At 40.1% G+C, this 18,334-nt stretch overlaps 3 protein-coding genes across 7 annotated transcripts; 1 reads left to right on the plus strand and 2 right to left on the minus strand.

The window, feature by feature from the left end:
• Positions 1–399: 399 nt before the first annotated feature.
• LOC116209725 (thioredoxin H-type-like) lies at positions 400–2,787 on the minus strand. 2 transcript variants are annotated; one of them, XM_031543456.1, is made up of 5 exons: positions 2,486–2,787; positions 1,759–1,829; positions 1,311–1,427; positions 1,010–1,132; positions 400–784 (listed from the first exon to the last, which is right to left on the minus strand). In XM_031543456.1, the coding sequence occupies exons 2-5, from the start codon at positions 1,777–1,779 to the stop codon at positions 626–628; spliced, it is 420 nt and encodes a 139-aa protein (XP_031399316.1). In that variant the 5' UTR covers positions 1,780–1,829; positions 2,486–2,787; the 3' UTR covers positions 400–625. The 2 variants fall into 2 exon arrangements, with proteins under 2 accessions (XP_031399316.1, XP_031399315.1); XM_031543455.1 differs by having other exon boundaries at positions 1,311–1,433; positions 2,486–2,783.
• Positions 2,788–8,399: 5,612 nt separating this feature from the next.
• On the plus strand, positions 8,400–12,797 carry LOC116202444 (binder of USO1 and GRH1 protein 1). 3 transcript variants are annotated; one of them, XM_031534009.1, is made up of 12 exons: positions 8,400–8,561; positions 8,736–8,789; positions 8,887–9,158; positions 9,254–9,298; positions 9,409–9,486; positions 9,621–9,683; positions 9,859–9,921; positions 10,094–10,156; positions 10,704–10,763; positions 11,474–11,617; positions 11,899–11,994; positions 12,111–12,797. In XM_031534009.1, exons 3-12 carry the CDS (start codon positions 8,928–8,930, stop codon positions 12,573–12,575), a joined length of 1,308 nt encoding a protein of 435 aa, XP_031389869.1. In that variant the 5' UTR covers positions 8,400–8,561; positions 8,736–8,789; positions 8,887–8,927; the 3' UTR covers positions 12,576–12,797. The 3 variants fall into 3 exon arrangements, with proteins under 3 accessions (XP_031389869.1, XP_031389859.1, XP_031389876.1); XM_031533999.1 differs by lacking the exon at positions 8,736–8,789 and having other exon boundaries at positions 8,401–8,561; XM_031534016.1 differs by lacking the exon at positions 8,736–8,789 and having other exon boundaries at positions 8,401–8,561; positions 9,424–9,486.
• Positions 12,798–12,833: 36 nt separating this feature from the next.
• LOC116202431 (probable inactive receptor kinase At5g58300) lies at positions 12,834–17,008 on the minus strand. Of its 2 annotated transcripts, none has more exons than XM_031533985.1 (4): positions 16,468–17,008; positions 16,225–16,330; positions 13,712–15,034; positions 12,834–13,619 (listed from the first exon to the last, which is right to left on the minus strand). In XM_031533985.1, exons 3-4 carry the CDS (start codon positions 14,970–14,972, stop codon positions 13,036–13,038), a joined length of 1,845 nt encoding a protein of 614 aa, XP_031389845.1. In that variant the 5' UTR covers positions 14,973–15,034; positions 16,225–16,330; positions 16,468–17,008; the 3' UTR covers positions 12,834–13,035. The 2 variants fall into 2 exon arrangements, with proteins under 2 accessions (XP_031389845.1, XP_031389837.1); XM_031533977.1 differs by having other exon boundaries at positions 12,834–13,622; positions 16,468–17,002.
• Between the last annotated feature and the right edge of the window lie 1,326 nt (positions 17,009–18,334).

Genomic DNA, 18,334 nt, shown 5'->3' on the forward strand with positions numbered 1-18,334 from the left:
TAACGCAAAAAAGGCAAGGGGCTAGCTCAGGGGATGACCTGTCCATCCACCCATCCGACCACCCAACGATCGTTCGGGGAGGGAGCCGACGGCAGTTAGTCAGGTTGGGCAACCCTTGCTATGTCAGCGAGGGAGGTGAGAGAAAGTTGGAGAGAACAAGATTGGACCGACAAATATAGTTGATTCTCGAGGGATCGAGTCCGTATTAGGCCATTCAATATGATCAGATGATGCAGAAGTGGAATGAAATGCGACATAAATTGATAAAATCTTGGGATATCACTTCCCTTTCCATTCTAATAGATTGCTCAAGTTGCCGTTCTGCCATATGACTACTAAGAATTTACGAGGTAGAGGGCGATCCATAGCTGGCCATCGTGTGAACACGCGATCAAGTAATGGCTTTCATTTCAAAATGGCATTTATTGAGGAACAGAAACAATCACCGAAGCGATAAACATTCCTTCAAGTTCTCTCGATTAAAAAAGATGCATTCAGAATCAGATGGGTCTATTTACACACACAAAACAAGAGATAATCATATCAGAAACTAGAATACTGTGGAACAAACAACAACAGACAAGGTACTCTGACCTCAGGGCCCGAATCGGGTTTGATCTATACATCAACTTTGACATTGGGTTTGGGGCAGTAGATCTAGGATGGCTGTTATCTTCTTCTGAAGCTCGGGCTTGTTCGCGCCAACAAGCTTGTCCACTTGCTGCCCATCCCTAAGGAAGAAGAAAGTTGGAGTGGCTTTAATATCCCATGATGTGCTAAAGTCCTGCATAATGTATAACCGCATAAACACAAACACATCAAATACATCGAGCTATGAATAAATTCAAGATGTGGTTTTTGTGAAAAGGATATCGGCCTATTCCATCTGATAATCAAAGCTTAACAGAATATCTGCAATTCATTTCATATAGAAATGTGCATAATCAAGAAACCTAGCGCAGGTGGTCCGTGAATATGCTATCAAGCACAGAATGAACAAAATACTTACAGTGAGTTCATCCACGTCCACCAATAGGAACATTAGAGAAGGGTGTTCGACGGATAAATCGGAGTAGAATGGAGCAATCATTCTACAAGGACCACACCAGGTTGCACTAAAATTTGCAATAACCTGTTGAAGAACGGTATCTAAGTCCCCAAATAAACAAAGCTTCATTCAGCTTTCATAAATAAAAGAGCAAAAATGGAAACCCAACAACGAGTTGTCAATGAGGTTCCTCGTCTATAAAGAAAAGAGGCCTATTCCCACTTTCAATTGCTAAATTGGCTGAGTAATAAAATAAACTCACAGTTTTGCCTTCCTTCGCTGCTTCTGCAAGCTTTTGATCCCAACTCTCTTTAGTGGTAATGAGCTGCACATTCCCACCAGCAAACTCCACATGCTGTTCAGAATTATTTCCATCTGCCTGATGCTACAGAAGATGCAACAATAATATGAGCATGAGTCAGAATCATAATTCGCTACAAACATGACTTCAGTCTGAATTAATTCTTAGTATTGCCACCACAATGTTATGAAAACTGGTGAAGAGAAACATCTTAAACACACTTTATAGAATATGTTCCAACTCCCAACTATTATAGTTATGGATAAAAACAATCAAGCAAAATAAATTCTCAAAAAAATAAATAAATAAATAAAGCAAAATAGCCATTAAAGTTGAGAACATATAGGGAACGAAAGGAAAACATGGCGTGCCAAGGAGAAGGGTAAATGTTAAAGGGAAAAATCTGTACCTTAGCTAAACAATGACCCATTGTCAGGTGAAAGAATCCTTGTTCGTAGCAACGGAATGCAGAAAAGTACCCTGAACATGGAAGGCAGAGTAATATTACACCAAAGACCACAAAGAAGTACAAAAAGAGACGAGATGCCATGATAGTAACAAAGTTCACATCAAATTAGGAAACCCCGAGAAGAACACGCAAGGGTAAAACAAACAGCGGAGCATCAGAACCAGCACATCCAAATTCTACGAGTTAAATCCTCAAAACCCCAGCTGCTCAAACACTATGTAGTATTACATCCAGCAAAAATTCAGTTTCAGAGACAAGTAAAAGGGCCCGATAACATATCTTAAACTCGCAGAAAGGTCGGCCAAATGAGCATTTCACTACAGCAGAGGTATACCATTGTGAAAGAAAGCCTAATTAGTTTGAAATTGGTCTCAGTGACAGCTCATTGCTTGCATAATTGCAGAGAACAGCAACTCATAGTCATAGTTTCCATCACTAATTCAAAATCCAAAATTCTCATCATCAATGTCGACAAATGTTTCCATAAATGAACAATTTTCTCAAGAAAACTCATACACAGCGCACATTATCGAGGATGAACGCGAGAACGATTCATCGGCATCATAACAGAACAGCCCCCGACATGGGAATAAAAGCACAAGACAACGTCGGAGGGGCGCAGAAACATCGGCAAACATAGAAACTCGCTGGAACAAAGTGTCCGCACCGATGGAACTGAGACCGCCGATCTCTCCACAGAATCCAGGCGGCGATCTCGAGCCGAAACGAGCTCGAACACCGGCAGAAAATCACAGCATACCAATCAATATCACAGCCGAGCTCCGAGGACCACAATCCAATTTAGGAAGAAAACGATGAAGCTCAAGGAACTTGAATTCCTCCTTCTCCTTCCTCGCCACGAAGCTATTGACGGGACCTGGCTGAGAAAATAGAGAGAGAGAGAGAGAGAGAGAGAGAGAGACCAGACAGTCTGTCCGTGGCCACGGATGGCTTCTAGTTCGCGTCCGTGTCCGCTTACAGGGGCATGGAATTACCTAAATACCCCGGTAGAGAGAGGTAGGAAGTCAGAATCGTAATTTGGCAGCTGCCGGCCTCTACTTTTCAAGGGTGAAATTACTGGAATAGCCTCCTCTTCCACCGGGGCCTCCGCCCCGCACGGTGGAGGTCCGGGTTTGTCGTCGATTCTGTCGGGTCCCCCGGCGTCAACAAAAACGACCTGGAACAGCTTACCATAGTCAAAACGACACGTCGTTTCACTTCGGCCGGCCCAGCACGTGGGGAAAATCCACGAATTATTACAGGCAGCTCTTCACGTGCAAATTGCAATCCCCCGCAGAGTTTACGTTTACTTTAGCTATGCGTCTCGGATCCCGCATACCATGAAATAACGCATGGTTCCGATCCGACATGCTAACATCGGATCGGAAGCTCTCGATCGTCTCGTCTTGGTATGAAGTTCATTTTTATAAGGTTATATTATTATTTACTAAAATGCACTAACTGATCGTGTCACAAACAAGATCAAAAGCTGGACTGTTATGAGGCATTTGTCATTCGCAAGAAGGGTGAATTGATTCACGCTCTGTTATTTAAAATAGTTTTTCCCGAATTAAGGGGATGAATATAATTAAAAGTGATCAAAATTTGAAGAATTTTTATATAATATATAAATTCTAAAGAGCGAATTGTCATTAAATTTATAATAAAAAGATTTGTATATCCGTTCATTTTTTAAACTAATTCATTGAATTTGACGTCTTACATTCTCACGTTTGCGGATACGTTGAATACATGTTACTATTAGTTGATTGTCCATATTCAATTCATATTTGCATAATGGAAAATTCATTGTATTTTCTGGAAGTACGTTGTAAATGCTTCGTTTTCTGACATACCAATCTTGGATTTTGCAACATCACTCAAAAGCTCTTATTTTTCTCTATTTTTGAAATGAAACATTTCGTCATTTTTTTACGTATATAATTTTGAACGTAATCTTGCGCATATATTTGGAGCTTATTTGAACCGGTTTGCCTGGTTGTAGGGGTAAGATTATTTCTACTTATGGTAATATTCTACGAAATTTTCTGCATATATTGGAAGCATGTGGATAGTGTGAACCCAGTTGCTTAGTACATCATTGTGAGATTATACAATATATTGCTTAGAATAATATGATTGAATAGAATTATGATCGTAATATTAACAATCTTTTTTCCCTTTGCTCTCCAAACAAATTTTATATGACATATTTAGAGTGTTTATAATTCAAGATATGTATGGGCAATTTGTGTTGACTTATACTTTTACTTTCAATTAGCCCGCGCGACGCGTGAGTTTCCACCTAGTTATATATAAATCTTTTCAAGGGGTGTAAATTTTAGGGGTCACTGCTCCTCGATCCATCCATGATCATGAGCTAGCACTCAAAATCACTTATATCCCATGATCATATGATATCACTAGATGTAACCTGTGCTACGTGCAAAATTCATTAATTTTTTTTTTTCTGAAGTTCAAGTTCTATAATGCATTGTAATTTTTTCATCAAGCTTAATGAGTCGGAACAATATACTCTGCCTCGTCGAAATATAAAAACTTGATTTTGAGAGCTAAATTAATTATTTTTTAAAATTGATTTTGAGGAAGTTATGCATGTAGAGAAGGGAGAGAACGAGAGAGAGAAAGGAGAACTTTTAGGAGGAAAATATGGGTTGAGAAAGAAGTGAAAATGCAAATTTACAAAACTAACCTTACATCTAATGACTCAAAAATTTTAATCTAATTGGAAGAAGGATATTTTAGGAAACAGAATGTTCGACAAAAAAAATCTTCTCCTTTTTTAAATAGTATAGATATAGATGATAATCATATCCATCTTGCCGGTTATCGAATGAGTCCCATATGCTGATACTACAACAATTTCCTTGGATAATGTATATTACTTTGTAACCACATCGTCTCACGTTCCATTTATATACATTAGTAGCCTTGTAGTAGCCCGCGGATTGCGCATTTGGTTTTCTTCAGAAGAGTGTTTCCAGTGCTTTACTGGAAGATAGACCGGTCACGGAGTTGAGCTGTCATGTGGAAATCAGCAGGAACTCGTTAGATGTTCTAGTGAGCGACGAATTTCTTCGGGCTGCGTCCCGTGCAATTGATAATTAGAGGAAATTACTAAAGAAAGAACTTCTACTGGAGCGAACATCTATGCATGGTACGTGTTGTAAACATTCGTCGGACGTTAATCGCTGCAATAACACGAGGTTTAGTTTAGTTATTGAATGCATATTGAAGGGGCATGGTTCTGTGACCTTTTGCTGCCTGTACTTCGCATGGATAGCACTAAGCGGGAATCCGTTCATATTCAGCTATTAGATCTTGCAGAGCAAAGACTGTTGTTTTCAGATCGGACACCTCGTACCCGTGTAATATTCCAAGGGTGGGTTCTGTCACGAAGGAAAAATCAAGTCCAAACACTGAAACATACGTAAAACGATATGAATGACATGATCATTACTCTGTTTTGGATCGAGGGAAGTGGGGGGAATGGATATCCTCCATCTTCTCCATCCAAACTGAGGGTTTCCAAGGTGTCTCAAGGAGAAAACCAGACCCAAGGGCGACAAGAATTATCAAGAGTCCCACTTGGCTGGGAATACCACCAAGAATTATAGTTGGCCCTCCTTTCTCAACACCTACCAGATTAAAGTACTTGATCGGACAAAATGTGAGGAAACATGATCAGTATTCGGATTGGACAAAGGAATAAGAAGTCTAGTCTGATAGCAACCTCTTCTCTCGTGTAAGTGTTATCTGTCATAAACAAGAGTCGATCCACATTCTTCGTACTTCCTTCAAGCGAGCATTATTAACATATAAAGGAAGAGAATGTTTCATTTCGGCCTTTTGGTATAACCAGTCAGAATCTATATATGAACAAGAATAACAAAGAGATTTAGATATATGAAGGTCGGAAGAAGGAATCATTACGAGGCAATGAGCATGCTAGTGATGCCGAGCAGTAGGAGCCCGCCCGTGTCGTTTGACGACGTTTTGAGAGAGATACCAGTCAATGAGATGTAAAGTGATGTATAGGGTGTCTGGGACTAAGCTATACTCCTCTGATACCTGAAATGATTTCTCAAACAACGTTGCTTATTCCCTGCTAATCATCATGACCGATGATATCTATTTAGGATATTATTATCGATTAATGAACATGATCTTCATAATACTGTTTAGACCTGAACAAGCCATTCAACCAAGATTTTCCTCATTCCCTTAGCGATAAAATCTCCATATGGTCACATTTCACCCTCCTATCGAGCTGAAAAGACAAGACGGCAACCACGACAACAGGGGCTTCTAAATTCACCATTTAATTGCATTGGCATGGCTATTATTCAAAGTCTATCAATTAATCAACGGCACTAAGACATCCGCGAGACGTAGATTGTCATAGATATCTGGCGCATAGATGCTGTACAATGGAGGATTCTTCTTATCTGCATCAATGCTGATAATTTCTGGGTTGCTCGCCGGTATCGTCAGATCCTCAATGGATCTCCCTTTTTCTACTGGAAAACAGGATATCCCTGATGAACGAGACACTAGAGCGTGGGAAATTACATGACAACCCACTTTCATGTTTCGATCTGTGACTTCCATACCATTTTGTGAAGGGCCTCGATTTTAGCAAATAATAAACCACGAACCGATATCGATTTAAGAAATTATCTTCTTTTGAAGATAACTTTTATTTCGCAAATACTAATAGAAGACACTATCACTTACCATGAGACGACCTCGACCTCATGCTCTAAGAAAAACGATCGTCACCAAATCTCCATTCTTCTCTCACCATCTTTATGTCTCTTTCACTCTCCCTCTCTGTTCATTTTCTCACACTCTCTCTCCCCTACTCAGTTCGCTCTGTTGCTTTGGGCTAGTGATAAAAGGCAAAGGAAAAGTAACGACCATATGGGTTAAGGATAAAAACATTTGGCAGTCACACGGAATGATCTTTTTGCTGTGAAATCCTATAATTTCATTTCCAGTGAAATAATGAAAATTCAATAAATTTGAACTTTAATACAATAATTATTCCCACAGAAGAATTCGGGGAGCATCAATGACACGTTAAATAATAGCCAAGAATACGTATTTCTAGGAGATTTAACAGAGTTCATGTAAATAGAAATAAATTTCCTTATCCAAGACCCATTTATTGGAGAAAATTTTGGATGATCCTACCACAAATGACATGATAAAAAAGAATTAATAAGAATTATTTAATGAAGAATAATTATGGTAATTATCTGAATGATTAGCACAAAGTCTTTATTTTCATGCATTTTTATTGGTGCTTTATCATGCCACGTGACGAGATATGATCACCCAATAACTTCTCGATTGATTGAAAGAGCGGGTGGAATATCCAACTAAAAGAACAGATCTCATAATTTAACCAATTTAAAACCTGTAAAAGGAATTAATATAATGGACGGGTTTTTTTACAAGGAAAAATAAATATTAGGTTGATACGCATAATTGCATGCAACGAAAATAGGAAAATTTCCTCCAATTGTACAAAATTCAATTCTTGACAAAAAGATATCCTTAAAAGCTCAAAAAATAGCCACATAAACAAACGGCAAGAATATTTACTTCTAAAACTATTAAAACTGCAAATATTTTCTTTTCGGTGTGAACTCTAATATTCGGAAGTCCAATTGGATTCCGATTAATTAAATCGAACTGGGTTAACTCACTAAGAGGTAAAGCTCTCATAGTATGAATTTTCTACATTCACAAAAATTCAAACATGAAACTTTACTTAAGTAGAATAAACGTCGAACTGCTTGAATCAAGTCATATTGATTTTTTTTGAATTGTTTTAATTAATTATTTTTGAGTATTGAGAATATAATAAATGTAAAGGGAATATTAAGAGACGTTGCACAATGAGCAATATAATAGATGTCTAATTGGTAATCCAAGTCCATAGACAAGGTCGACTCACCTCGAACTTTACAAACTTGGATATTATTCGGGTGTTTTTTGTGCCCGTACTGCACGCGATACATATCAGGGAATTAGAAAAACAATGGTTAGGATTTAAGAGCACCTGAAATTACTTATACTCACGATTATACTGTATCGATACGTTTATTGACTCTCGCCCGAGTTGTAAGCCACAATACTACGTTAATTTCCTTGGAGTCGCCACATTCTCTACAACCATAACATCTCATGTTCGATGCGTATACATCATTGGTGCATGAATTCTATCACGATCTAATTTTTTCAAAATAATTTTACATCTTACCCCATATTCCGCTGAGAACCAAAAAAAAAAAAAGGACCAGTAAAAAAATTACTATTCATTTTTAACTTATGCACTTTTTTCGTTTTTGGTAAACATAATTTATGCAGCCTGAGACGTCGCAATCGCAATCGCCCATATGAACAAAAAAAAAGGGATTAAAAAAAAATAAAGCTTCAGTTGTGTTTAGAGCACTGCCGTTAGTTATGTATCTCTTCATCAATCCATCTCTTCTTCATTCTTCTTCTCCTTCATCTCCTTCTCACGCAATCCCGCCGTACGTGTCGTCTGCTAATCCCCCCCCCCCCCCCCCCCCCCCCCCCCCCCTCTCTCTCTCTCTCTCTCTCTCTCTCTGTGGGTGAGGGAGCTTAGCTAATCGACATTGTCGTCTCTCCCCGAGAACGCATCCTCATCTGATCTCGACTCCCCTGGCCCTGCCACCGGATTACCAAAGGTACGCCTCTCAATCACATTATTCACGTGCCCATCTCCGTTGCAGTCTCCTCTCCCTAGTCTAGGGTTTCCTTTAATTGCGGGATTGGGATTGATCCGATGCCGGAACGCTGGCGTCATCTCGCTTTACTCTTTTTTTTTTTAAATGCGGTATTCGATGTCGAATTGATCTCAGTGATGCTGATTGAGGTGCCTCGTTCACCGCCCCTCGTCGGTTCAGCTGTGGCTGGTGGGTGATTGAATGCTCGCTCAGTGAAACTGTTGGTTGGTTCTTCTTAATCTCGGGGATCTCTGCTTGCTCAAAAGAGCTTCTTTTTGTCTGCCAGGATCTGGGTTTTGAGTGATTAGAGAGTATCGATTGCAAACAATGGAGGACGAGAAGAAAAAAAAGAGAAACAAGAAGAAGAAAAACAAGCAGAGCAATAAAGTCGTAGAAGAAGCCGCTGTGGCGGGCAATGGTGACGGAGAAGCTACTTCTGCAGAACAACAAAATCATGCGGGTAATGGGCAGAATGATCAGAATGAGGCCATTGCTGCAAGAAACGAGGAGGTGGATGAACCAAACATGCATCAGTCCAATGGCACAGAGGCTATGAATGTGAGTGTTTTTTGTTTACTCACACGTGCCTTATGTATGCCACTCCAACAGCTCCTGATGCACTGTTATATGTTCTCATGTACTTCCTGATTCAGTCCGATTTAGCTCAAGCAGAGAAGCAGCAGTGGCTGCAAACTGAGGTAGTTAGTTGATCCCTAATAATTTTATCTCGAGCTTCTGTCCACTGGTTCTATTTCTTGGTTCTTACAGCAAGCTCCTCATCGAAGTTTCTTGGATTTGGCTGATGAAGCAAACATTCTTACAGGCATCCCTGCAAGAGACCATTAAGTATTTAAGGAGTGAAAATGATCTGCATTTACAAAAGCAGGTAAGATGGTTCAATCTAAACTGAATCAAAAGTGGAAGAATTCTGGGTGATCTTCTACAAAAGATGTGCTTTGCATGTGCATCTTTTCATCGCTGGTTATTGATACTCACCTTTTGGTAGATGACTATTTTCAGGCTGATCTGGAGGTAAAACTTGCGCAACTTCAGAGTGAAAAGGAATCTTGGCTACAGAAGGAGGTAACTGCAGTCTTAGACTATGAGAAACCACGTCGAAAGCTTTTAGGTTCTTTAGAACTGATAATCTAATGCACAAATAGTTTTGCTCTGCAATGTAAACATATGCTTTTTATGTTAAAAAAGGTAAGCATATATCTTCTCCAGAAATTACAGATGAAACTCGGGTTACATGCAGGCAAGCTTGGAGGATAAAATTGGCCATTTGTCGGAAGACAAAGCTTCGCTTGGATCGAAACAGGTAATATATGGAACTCTTTTTTCTCTTCCAGCTTATACAATGTATCAAGCAGGTCGAGGAAGAAATGTTCTTGTTTATGTCCCCTGGTCTGTGTTCTCCCAACATGCATATTTCATTGGAAGCTTTTCAGCAAGATGATTTTGATAGTGCTAAAACCTAAAGTGCTTTACAGGAAAGCTTGGAGGAAAAAATCAGACAGCTTGAAAGAGACTATGATTCCTGGATTCTGAAGGAGGTGAACATCTTTCTGTTCTTATTTCTACTTCTAGCCTCTTTATGATTGTAAATTTTTTTTCTCTTGGAAGAAAATATTCTGATGTTATTCTTTGTTGGCAGAATATTAGCTGGAGAACTGATCATACATAATTATTAGTCTTCTTGGTTTTGGATGCGAGCTAAGAAATTTAGGAGTTTAAATCTGTTGCGATATGCATTCTATCCAATTCTTAATGAGAATTTGTAGAGAAAAGCATACCGTTATTCTTTCAAATGTAGGTTAGGAAATAGTTCAGATTTAGATTTTAGAGAGTTTCTTGGTTTTAGTCTTGACGGGAAGACTATGATGAAATTTTTTTTTTCCATCCTGGTCCATTGAAAAATTTTGAAGGATAGGTTTTGGATCTTTTCCAATATATTTCGTATATTCCTTTAAATTACACGCAACAAGAATTTTTTTTTTCCATGGATTTGTCCATCTGTTCCACATGCCATTGCATGGCTAAGTGCATTTGTTACAGTGATACTTCTTTTTTGAATTTTTAATTGTTATTTGTGTCTTGCAGAAATCAAATAAGGAAACAATTTCTAATATGGAGATGGAACTGACAAAACTACGGCTGCAGGTATGCTTTGCTGTGATTTGTTTTTCACTTAGTTACATTCCATATGCACAATAGTGTGATGCGAGGCTCTTTATGCGCATTCACATGGTTGCGCACTTTGCATTGCATAAATTTTAAGTTATTCATGGCATGCAAAGAGCAAAATGTGAACCTAATTATGGAACTGAGGTAAATTATTGACATGTATCGGCATCTTCAGCTGAACCTGTCGCCAGTTTATCAGCATTAATGAGGACCATTGCTTGTAGTCTTTAGAGGTAATCTGCTGGTATTAGCCAATTGTTTGCTGCTGATTTAATAACCTTGACTAACCATTTAATGCTGTAAGGCTTCATCACTTGGAAATCTTGCAGCTGTCCAATGCTTAAACCCTGCCTCTAGCTTATATTATACTCCAGGAGGGGTCAAATGAACAAGTTTTTTCTCATGCAATATACTTTTCTGCCAAGGGTTTAAGCTGAAATCAGTGTAACTGCTATATATTTGTTTTTCTTCCTGCATTCTTGCATTCTGCTGATTTTCTGAGAGGAATTTGCTTGTTTTGCATTTGGCCTGTCGTACTCTTTTCTTTATTATAAGCGGAAAAGTTTAACCCTTCCTACTTTAGATGACAAAGTATGATTGAGTGGCAGAATATTCTCTGGGTTTCACCATTCTAGTGCAGCATCTATGTTTGTTCTGATACGGAAATTAAAAACAAAGCCTGGCAGGTGGGGGAGTTGGAAGAATCCAAGAACATCTCCATACAAGAGAACCAACGCCTTACTGATATCATATCTGGGCTGCAAGAACAGATTCAGAACCTGGAGAGCACTAATATATCCACTGCTCGTGCTCTAGATGAGCAAATAAAGGTGTGCTGTTTGGTCTGAGACGTGCATGACTAACATTTGTATAGACAGAGGACATAGCCTTAGTTTATGTTAAGATTGATTGAGTGGAAGAAGTATGCTGGACTTTAGCCTTTCTTTTGGTAATTAATCTATCAGTCCCGTGACAAAAATGAGAAGTGAGCAATTCACATTACACCAGAACTTAACTTTTTCTTTCAATAACATATAGCAGTTCTCTTCTGGAACTCTTTGGAAGTGGATAGAGAAGAATAAATATTCTTACAACTCTCTTTGTGATGCAGCGTTCTTCAGAGTGCGATGTCTTGAACTCTCAGCTGGAAGGAGCATGCTCGCTGGTTGAGAGATTGATAACAGAAAATTCGGAGCTTGTAGAGAAGGTATCTCTTGGCTTTTATTCTTTCTGTTCTATGCATTATCCGCTTGTCCTATTAACTGATGCTTTGTAAGTTTGAATTTTCGTTTGATCCACTGTTCATGTAATTCTTCTTTCAAGGTGAATGAGTTGTACCTTAAACTCGATCAACATAAAGTAACCTCCGGGCACTCCTCACTTGTCCGGCCCAGTTCCGTTCTCGGAGTAGATGGAACTAATGGTGTTGCTGATCGCAGTTCCATATCTAGTAAGAACTTACCCATCCTAGCTGAGAAACCAGAGCCACCGACAGAGATTGTCATCGTAGAGGATGAGCCAATGCTGAGCGACAAGGGGGACACCACCAACCACTCCATCGTCATGTCAAACTCATTAAAGTCCGAGGAGTCTGGAGAAATAGTCCAAATTCCCCTCGATGAGAATGAAGTTCAGACTGTGGAGTCAAAGGGAGGAGTTGAGGACGACGGTAAGACCGCCGTCCCACTTACAGATGCCCCACTCATCGGTGCCCCTTTCAGGTTCATTTCCTTCGTCGCTGGTTATGTCAGTGGTGCCGACCTAGTGGATAAGAATTCGAGGAAGTGACATCTTACAACTTTACTCATTTTGTCTGTAGAATTTAGATGATGGCCCTTCACAAATTTTTGGACAATTGACTGAATAGTAGCTGAATTTGGGCTTTTCTCACTTTATCCTTTTTTATTTTTATTTTTAATATAGTCATAGATATCTCGTAGAACTGTATGTTACTATCACACAGCTGGTGCGCTGATGAATTATTCACACTAATACATTTAATTTCCAATTTTTTTAAAAATGTATTTGTTACATTGACAACTGAAATGGGGTGAGAATCAACAACCTCAATGAATCTGTCAGAACACAAAATGTTAAATGGAAAACAACACAATCTGATGCCTTTTATTGTCAGTCGAACTCGGGTTAATCAAAATCAATCGGACTAGCACATCTTCAAATGGAATCTCCAACCGCACACACTAATCAACACTTGAGGGGATGCAATCTGAATCCTTCTGTGTGAGTCCTATGACGATGATGATGGGAGGTTCTCGGAATCAGAGGGCCGGACATCCTCGATCATCTTGATGACCTCATCCATGGTCGGCCTCGAGTCGGGCATCCTAGACACACAAGCCAGAGCTATCTTGAGCATCTCCACCAGCTCCTCTTCAATGTTCCGATCCTTGAGGAGCTCCTCGTCGAACACCTCAGCGGTCCACTCTTCTCGGACGACCGACTGGACCCACCTGGGGAGGTCGAACACATCCTCCCTCCGAGGAGACTGGACCGGCGACTTTCCTGTGAGCATCTCCAGGAGGAGGACCCCGAAGCTATAGACATCAGACTTCTGGCTGGGCTTTTGGGTCTTCATGACCTCAGGGGCTCGGTAGCCTGCGTGCCTTGGTGGGACCACAAGGGAGCGGATCATCGAGCTAAGCCCGAACTCGGAAATGCAACCTTGGAGATCTTGCGTGAGGAGGACATTCGAGGATTTGATGTTACCATGGATGAACTTCCCGGGCCCGGACGAGTGGATGTGAGCAATCCCTTTGGCTACCCCAAGACAAATCTTCACTCTTGATCCCCAATCTAACGGGGTTCCCCTGCCTTCTGTACAATTATGCATCCAAAAACAAAATTCAGATTTTACAGAGGAACTGTTGCTACAGCTAGGAACTGAAAAGCCGTTTAGAACATACCGTGCAATAATGAGGAGAAGCTTCCACCCGGTATGAAATCATAAATGAGAAGCTTCTCGTCCTTTGAGTAATAGTATGCGCGAAGTGGAATCACATTCGGGTGGTTCCCGACTCTTTGGACAATCTCCATCTGCTGCTCAAACTCTCTTTTCTCTGCTACAAGTTCCTTCAGCCTCTTCACAACCACAGTAATCCCGTCCTCTAAGATGGCCTTGTAGGTAGTTCCACAGGTCCCCTTGCCGAGAACCTCTGCTGAAGCTTTGAGCAAATCCTCTAAATCGAAAGTATGAGAACAGCCCTCGAAGTAAACTAACCGGTTCTTCTCAGCCGACTGGACCCCACTCCCGAACTCCTCTGACTTCTCAGCCCTTACAGCTTTCCCCTTTGCAGAAGGGCCGTCTTCTCGGCTTTTCTTCTTCTTCAGACAACATAGGACGAGTATCAAGAGTAAGAGACACAGTAGTAGCACTCCACCTGCTCCAATGGCGATTATAATCCCGAGACTCAGCTTCTTCTTTGAGGGCCTCGGCTTCTGCGGAACAGGAGGGGAAGGAGGAGACGAGGGAGAGATGGAAGCACACCCTCTTAAGGGTGATCCACAGAGTAGAGTGTTTCCTTCAAAAGAAGAAGGCGGAAACTTCCGAAGGGGAGTTGGGATTGAACCATTCAGGCCATTGTAGCTCAAGTTTAAAGCTCTTAACTGAGTAACATCAATATTGGGAATAGGCCCAGTAAGAGAATTGTTCTGGAGGTATAAAATAGTAAGGTGGGTCAGATTTTGAATGGTAGGTGGGATTTCTCCAGAGAAAGAATTGTATGCGAGGTCGACTACTGAAAGCTTCGAAGAGAAGTTCGATGGGATTTCACCCGAGAAGTTGTTGTTTTGAAGGAAGATGTTATGGAGCGAAGGCAGGGAGAGTATATCAGAAGGAAGGTTTCCACTCAGGCGGTTTGATCTGAGGCTAAGTGATATGAGACCATCAAGCTTACCGATTGTGTTGGGAGGGATTGGACCAATAAGTCCAATCCCAGGGAGACGGAGTGCAATCACATGGGAACCTGCATCGTCGCAAGTGACTCCAACCCAAGAGCAAATAGGAGAAGTGGAAGTCCAGTTAAGTCTCCTTGCGTGAGGAACAGAACTGACGAAATTTAGGAGAGCTTGTTTATCAGAATTTATGTCGCCATTTATATGAGAGAGGAGGATAATTAAGTGCACGAGGAAAGGTAGCACTCCGAGAAGTGTAGTCTTTTGCCTCATATTTGTGTTTATCAGAGGGATTCTGGCTTGCTCTTCGAATTGAAGCAGTTCCTTCTCTTCACCTGACAAGTAAACAGAAAGTTTCAGTGCTTTAAAGTACTTTAAGATGTCCCATTCAGAATTCCTAGAAGATGAGCAGTAAACCTCTTCTTCAAACCGATTTTAGATGAATCACAATCAGACACTTATTTTTCTCGGAAACCAAGACATCGACTGAGCAAGTTAACATATCCCAATTCAAAAACTGCTACCTGGAAATTCCTAGGTTTTAATTTTAACCAAAAGAGTTCAGTGAAAGAAAAGCAGTCGAGAATTTTTTTGATATGCAGCAATGACTAGCAATAATTTCTTCTAAGAAGGAGACATCATAATTATGAATTATTCTAAGAAGGTAGATCTTTTCAGGGCTATGATCATTGCATTTACAAAAAGGTCTTGGGAGTAATCAACATTAGCCAAAAGTAAAGTCTTCCCAAAGCAAAAAAGAAGAAGCATATTCGTCTTCCATTAAAGGGAAAGTAAAAGCACAAAGCACCTAAGTTTTTGACAATGCCACATAGTGAATGAGATTTCCTACTTCCAGTTTATCCCTTCAACGCCCAAAGCTTACATCTGTAACTCTCTATCGACGAAAACTCTAGGAAACCATCAATAAAAGCAGAAAAGCAAAAGTTTAAAGAGAGAAAAAAAGAAAAAAAAAAAAAGGAAACTAAAGGCTGACCATACAAACATTCTTTTCCTTTAGCTGCAGCCACTTCCTCTACTTGAGCAATAAGCAGTAACCTTTTGGACAGCACTACTCAGGAGACCTTTAGTAGACATCAGTAAGGAGGGTTTACGCTCCACGAGATCGTCATTTTGGAACAAAATTGTTTAGTTTATGACAAATCACAATGTGCATCCTTGTTCGAAAATTTCAATTCATCAAACGGACAGAGAGCCGGAAGGACCAATTATAGGGACTGTTCTAAATCTTGCAGCAAATTAAAGAGACAAACAACTCATCCATCAGGCGAGAGCCGAAATCAGAAACCGATTGATTTTCTCGTATAACTAAACTCAACCCATCTGAAGAAACCACTGGAAAGGAACTGTTCACAAACTAACCCAAAAATGCCCAGATTCATTGCAATTGACGTCATGAGAACAGTAATTGGGACAAAAGAATGTTCCAATTTACTTGAAATGAAATGTGGAAATTTGAGGACAATATGACTTGCAAATTAAATTTCCAGTAGGGTAACGGACTTACCCTGCGAATGAAGTCACTGGATCCAAAGCTCAGAAGACCCATTTCAGTAATCTCCACAACTCCACATCTCCCCCATCTTAGTTCACTATCAGCACTAATTAGATACCTGAAACACCCAAGAAGAGAAGCACATTGCTCGAGAGCAACCAGAGCATTGTCCTACTTAGTACTTCTTCCGAAGATAGAGAGAGAGAGGGGGGGGGGGGGGGGGGGGGGGGGTGTTGGTGGGAGAAGAAGTTGAACCTTCAACGGGCATGAAAGCAGAGAAGCCTGAGCTTACAGCGAGCTTCGAGAGCAACCAGAGCAAGCAACAAGCCTCGAGCTTTCTAAAAACACCCCACTTTTTCCCTCCTTTCTTATCGACCCACAACGGCAAAGCTTCAACACCACACCAAAACCGGACCTTTTGAGCTTTAGGGACAGTGAGAGCGAGAAAAAGGGAGTCCACAAAGCAGCATTAGCAAGAACTGCCCCTAATTTCTCGAATTAGAACCACCCACCCTTGATTTCTGCGACTGAGGTTGTCTTCTCCGTTAAGCAAACGCCAAAATGCAGGGCCCCTTCGTTTACCAACACAGATCTCTATGCTCCCATAAATTCATCTGCGAGATCCCAAAAGGGTCGCTCTACCTCTCCCCCACCATTTCCTTCTTGCTGCATTCTTTCCTTTAGTTTTGCTCCTCTGTTGTAACTCTGCACACTCTGCAGCATTGTGTAGTGTTGTTAAAGGCCTAAAGAGAGTGAAAGGGAGGAAGGAGGAAAAGCAAAAATTCCTGCTTTTTGCTGAAAAATGTTGATAAATAATAACACTGTTATTAATGAGCACAAAAAAGGGTTGAATTGAATTAGTTGGTTGAGTTGAAAATTCCATAAAATTTCTGAAAATTGAATGTGAAATTTTTGGAATTACATGGTTGTCTTCCCCTTGGACTGTCTACCAGTCCACTGCCCACGGTGTGTGAGAGATTCCGTGACATTTGACCTGACTCCCCAATGGTAAGCTGACAAGTGGACTGATGCCGGAAGACTTCATGACGTGTCGTGTCATCTGAATAAGTCCTACCGTAGCCCGGCCGCAGAGGAATATGACCTGAGATCTCTGACGGGGCACGGTGGTGAGTAGTCAGAGTGGGGAGGGGGGCTGCGGTCATATGCTGCTTCATGGGGCCATGTGATGTGCTCTCAGTCTCTCCGACTCCATGCATATCGTCACTTATATTATATATGATGGACTTATTGATCTAGCCATATAAGTTGTCTTGTCTCTCTTATTTTTCAGGCTTCTTCCCGATCTTTTCCGATGCGAAAGCCAAGCCTTTCGAGAAGAAACAAGTCCAAGGAATTAGGTCATTGTGATAGAATATAATTAAGCATAACATGTCTAGCCTCGTCCATCTTGTAGTAAACTATAAATATTTGATGGAATTGAATTTATATTATCTCGTATGCTATCTTTTATTAGAGAAAACAACTTTGATGTTACTATCATATTTGGAATTTTCACGAAATAGGTATCAAAAGTAAAAGTTGACATGTCATCATGACTTTAAATCAATCATAGCTCGAACCACTTCCAAGAGTTGAATTTATTAAGGAGTGGGATGCAATTGAAATTTTGATATGATGTTTGTATTTAATAAGAGATTCCCCCTCCCCTAAATTAGCAAATTTGTTTCGCGACGGTACAAATTAGGTTGATGTCTTTTTTACTCATTTTGTAAGTTACTTTAATTAGATTGGAATTCTATAGTATAATAATTATCATTGTCAATATTGTCGCTGTTATTGTCATTATTATTAGCATTGTCAAAGTGATCTGTTGGCCAACTAATGGCTACATATGTCAGCACCCATATATAAAAATATATTTATATTAAATAAATGAATGAATATGATATAAGTTTATGCATGGTACGTGAAATAATTAACTTTTTTTTGGAATAATTAATTTGCTAGAATAATGATGCAATTTAATCTAGTTTTAAATCAGAAGCCCGCCTACCTTCCATCATGTGATATAATATATCTTCAGCCTCGTGTTAGAACTTACTCGTGGTAATAGTTTTGCTCTCAAGTATCTATTGTCTTATATCGTCATTCCTTGCCACCA

The sequence above is a fragment of the Punica granatum genome, chromosome 1 (genome assembly GCF_007655135.1).
Source record: "Punica granatum isolate Tunisia-2019 chromosome 1, ASM765513v2, whole genome shotgun sequence".
Classification (NCBI taxonomy): Eukaryota; Viridiplantae; Streptophyta; class Magnoliopsida; order Myrtales; family Lythraceae; genus Punica; species Punica granatum.

Excerpts from the sequence above, each read along its gene's own strand:
- LOC116209725 (XM_031543455.1), bottom strand. The coding sequence starts at position 1,779 with ATGGGTCATTGTTTAGCTAAG. Across the intron at positions 1,434-1,758 it reads TGGGTCATTGTTTAGCTAAG|CATCAGGCAGATGGAAATAA; the intron begins GTACAGATTTTT and ends CATCTTCTGTAG. Across the intron at positions 1,133-1,310 it reads CAGCGAAGGAAGGCAAAACT|GTTATTGCAAATTTTAGTGC; the intron begins GTGAGTTTATTT and ends GTTCTTCAACAG.
- LOC116202444 (XM_031534009.1), top strand. The coding sequence starts at position 8,928 with ATGGAGGACGAGAAGAAAAAAAAGAGAAACAAGAAGAAGAAAAACAAG. Across the intron at positions 9,684-9,858 it reads AATCTTGGCTACAGAAGGAG|GCAAGCTTGGAGGATAAAAT; the intron begins GTAACTGCAGTC and ends GGTTACATGCAG. Across the intron at positions 10,764-11,473 it reads TGACAAAACTACGGCTGCAG|GTGGGGGAGTTGGAAGAATC; the intron begins GTATGCTTTGCT and ends AAAGCCTGGCAG.
- LOC116202431 (XM_031533977.1), bottom strand. The coding sequence starts at position 14,972 with ATGAGGCAAAAGACTACACTTCTCGGAGTGCTACCTTTCCTCGTGCAC. Across the intron at positions 13,623-13,711 it reads CTTCTCCTCATTATTGCACG|AAGGCAGGGGAACCCCGTTA; the intron begins GTATGTTCTAAA and ends ATAATTGTACAG.